Genomic DNA, 2,823 nt, shown 5'->3' on the forward strand with positions numbered 1-2,823 from the left:
AAACTTATGAATATTCCAAACCTCCAAATTTCTAACTTTCGCCAATTGGTGTCAAAACCTTCTAGAAATATCCAAATGAAATTTCGGGCATATGCCCGAGTCCAAAATACCATCCAGACCTAACGGAATCATCAAATCTTCGTTCCGAGGTCAAAATACTAAAAAATCAAACTTGGTCAACTCTTCCAACTTAAAACTTCAAACATGTAATTCATTCTTCCGAATTAATTCCGAAACACCTGAAAAACCAAAATCGACGATTCACACAAGTCATAATACATTATATGAAGCTAGTCAAGACTTCAAATAGTAGAAAGGAGCATAAATGCCCAAAATAACCAGTCAGGTCGTTACACATGAGTTCTCCGTATTATTTCTGGAGAAGTTTGTGCCACAGAACTGTATGGAGGAATTGCACAGGCAGTTCGAGCATTTACGTCATGAGGACCTATCTGTGTCTCGGTATGAGATGCGGTTTTTAGAATTGGCTCCTCATGCAGTTTGGTTGGTTCCCATTGAGAGGGAGAAGATCAACAGGTTCATTAATGGCCTCAACCAGCAGTTTCGTTTTGTTATGACTCTGGAAAATATAGCAGGTGCTAAATTCGACGAGGTGGTTGATAGTGCTCGACGGCTAGAGATGGTCCGTGTTTAGGAGCGTGAGGAGAGGGAGGCCAAGAGGTCTCGTGGTTCGGGTAATCCCAGTGGTGTTCATTCTTGGGGACAGCCCTACCACAACATGGGTCATCCTTATAGGCCCGCTCAGATGGCTCGTTCAGCCCAGCGTGGTGCATCAGACAGCTACGGTTCTTACAATACTCGCTCAGGCCAGTCCTCATTCAGTGCACTACCAGTGCAGAGTTTGCAACATGCCTCGTCTGCTCAGGTTTCTACAGGAAGTGCCACGGGTTATCAGGAGCACCAGCTCCGTCAGAGGAGGGGTTGTTTCGATTATGGGGATTTGGGTCACATAAAGAGAGATTGCCCTAGATTGTTGAGTGGGACTCCACAGCAGAGTTCTCGGCTGATGGTACCAGCACCGACAGTTATACCACCCACCCAGCTAGCTCGGGGAAGGGCTTAGACATCTAGGGGTCGCCAAAGAGGGGGAAGCCAATCAGGTGGCGATCAGGCCCGGTTCTATGCTATTCCTGCTAGGCCAAATACCGTTGCTTCCGATACAATGATCACATGTACTATCTTAGTGTGCCACAGGGAAGCTTCTATATTACCCTGGTTCCACATATTCATATGTATCATCATATTTTGCTCGTTATCTGGATATTCCTCGTGAGTCCTTAGTTTCACATGTTCATGTATCTACGTTGGTAGGCAATACTATTGTTGTGGACCATGTATATCGGTCATGTGTAGTGACTATTGGGGGACTGGAGACTAGAGTTGATCTCTTATTGCTTAGTATGGTTTTCGATTTAATCTTGGGTATGGATTGGTTATCTCCATGTCATGCAATTCTGGACTATCACGCAAAACCGGTGACATTGGCGATACCGGGGTTGCCGAGGGTCGAGTGGAGAGGTTCTCTACATTATGTTCCCATCATGGTAATTTCTTATTTGAAGGCCCAACGGATGGTTGGGAAGGGGTGTTTGTCATATTTGGCCTTTGTGAGAGATGTTGATGCAGACACTCCTACTATTGATTTTGTACTGGTAGTGCGAGACTTTCCGGATGTATTTCCTGCAGACCTGCCAGGTATGCCACCTGATAGGGATATTGACTTTGATATTGACTTGGTGCTGGATACCCAGCCCATTTCTATTACTCCGTATCATATGGTACCAGCTGAATTAAAAGAATTGAAAGAGCAACATCAAGAACTTCTTGATAAGGGGTTTATTAGGCCTAGTGTGTAACCTTGGGGTGCAGCAATTCTATTTGTGATAAAGAAAGATGATACTATGCATATGTGCATCGAATACAGGTAGTTGAACAAAGTTACAATCAAGAACAAGTACCATTTGCCACGTATTGATGATTTATTTGACCAGCTTCAAGGAGCGAGGGTGTTCTTCAAGATTGATTTGAAGTCTGGGTATCACCAGTTGAAGATTCGGGATTCGGATATTTTAAAGACGACATCCAGGACCCCTTATGGTTACTATGAATTTCTCGTGATGTCTTTTAGGCTGACGAACGCCCCAGCAATGTTCATGCACTTGATGAACAGTATATTCTATCCATATCTTGATTCATTCGTCGTAGTATTTATTGATGATATCCTGGTGTACTCACGTAGCCAGGAGGAGCATGCACAACACTTGAGTATTGTATTACAAAGGTTGAGAGAGGAGAAACATTATGCCAAGTTCTTTAAGTATGAGTTTTAGCTTAGTTCGGTGGTGTTCTTAGGGCACGTGGTGTCCAGTGAGGGGATTCAGGTAGATCCGAAAAAGATAGAGGCAGCTCAGAGTTGGCCCAGGCCATCTTCAGCTACTAAAATTTAGAGTTTTCTCGGCTTGGCCGGGTATTACCGTCTCTTTATGGCGGGCTTCACGTCTATTATAGCGCCTATGACTAAATTGACCCAAAAAGGTGCTCCATTCAGGTGGTCTGATGATGTGAAGAGAGCTTTCAGAAGCTCAAGACTTCCTTGACCACAGCTCCAGTTCTAGTTTTGCCTTCAGCTTTAGGCTCTTATATAGTGTATTGTGATGCTTCTCGGATCGGTATTGGGTGTGTCTTAATGCAGGAAGGTAGAGTGATTGCTTATGCTTCGTTCCAGTTGAAACCACATGAAAAGAACTACCTTGTTCATGATTTAGAATTGGCAGCCATTGTTCATGCATTAAAGATTTGGAG

The 2,823-nt window shown here is 43.9% G+C and overlaps 1 protein-coding gene across 1 annotated transcript; it reads left to right on the plus strand.

The window, feature by feature from the left end:
- The first annotated feature begins 403 nt into the window (after positions 1–403).
- On the plus strand, positions 404–1,084 carry LOC138896354 (uncharacterized). Its single transcript, XM_070181157.1, has 2 exons — positions 404–643; positions 728–1,084. Exons 1-2 carry the CDS (start codon positions 404–406, stop codon positions 1,082–1,084), a joined length of 597 nt encoding a protein of 198 aa, XP_070037258.1.
- Positions 1,085–2,823: the final 1,739 nt, after the last annotated feature.

The sequence above is a fragment of the Nicotiana tomentosiformis genome, chromosome 7 (genome assembly GCF_000390325.3).
Source record: "Nicotiana tomentosiformis chromosome 7, ASM39032v3, whole genome shotgun sequence".
Taxonomy (NCBI): Eukaryota; Viridiplantae; Streptophyta; class Magnoliopsida; order Solanales; family Solanaceae; genus Nicotiana; species Nicotiana tomentosiformis.

Coding starts and splice junctions, on each gene's coding strand:
- LOC138896354 (XM_070181157.1), top strand. CDS start 404: ATGGAGGAATTGCACAGGCAGTTCGAGCATTTACGTCATGAGGACCTA. Junction 644..727: donor GTGCTCGACGGCTAGAGATG/GTCCGTGTTTAG, acceptor TCTTGGGGACAG/CCCTACCACAACATGGGTCA.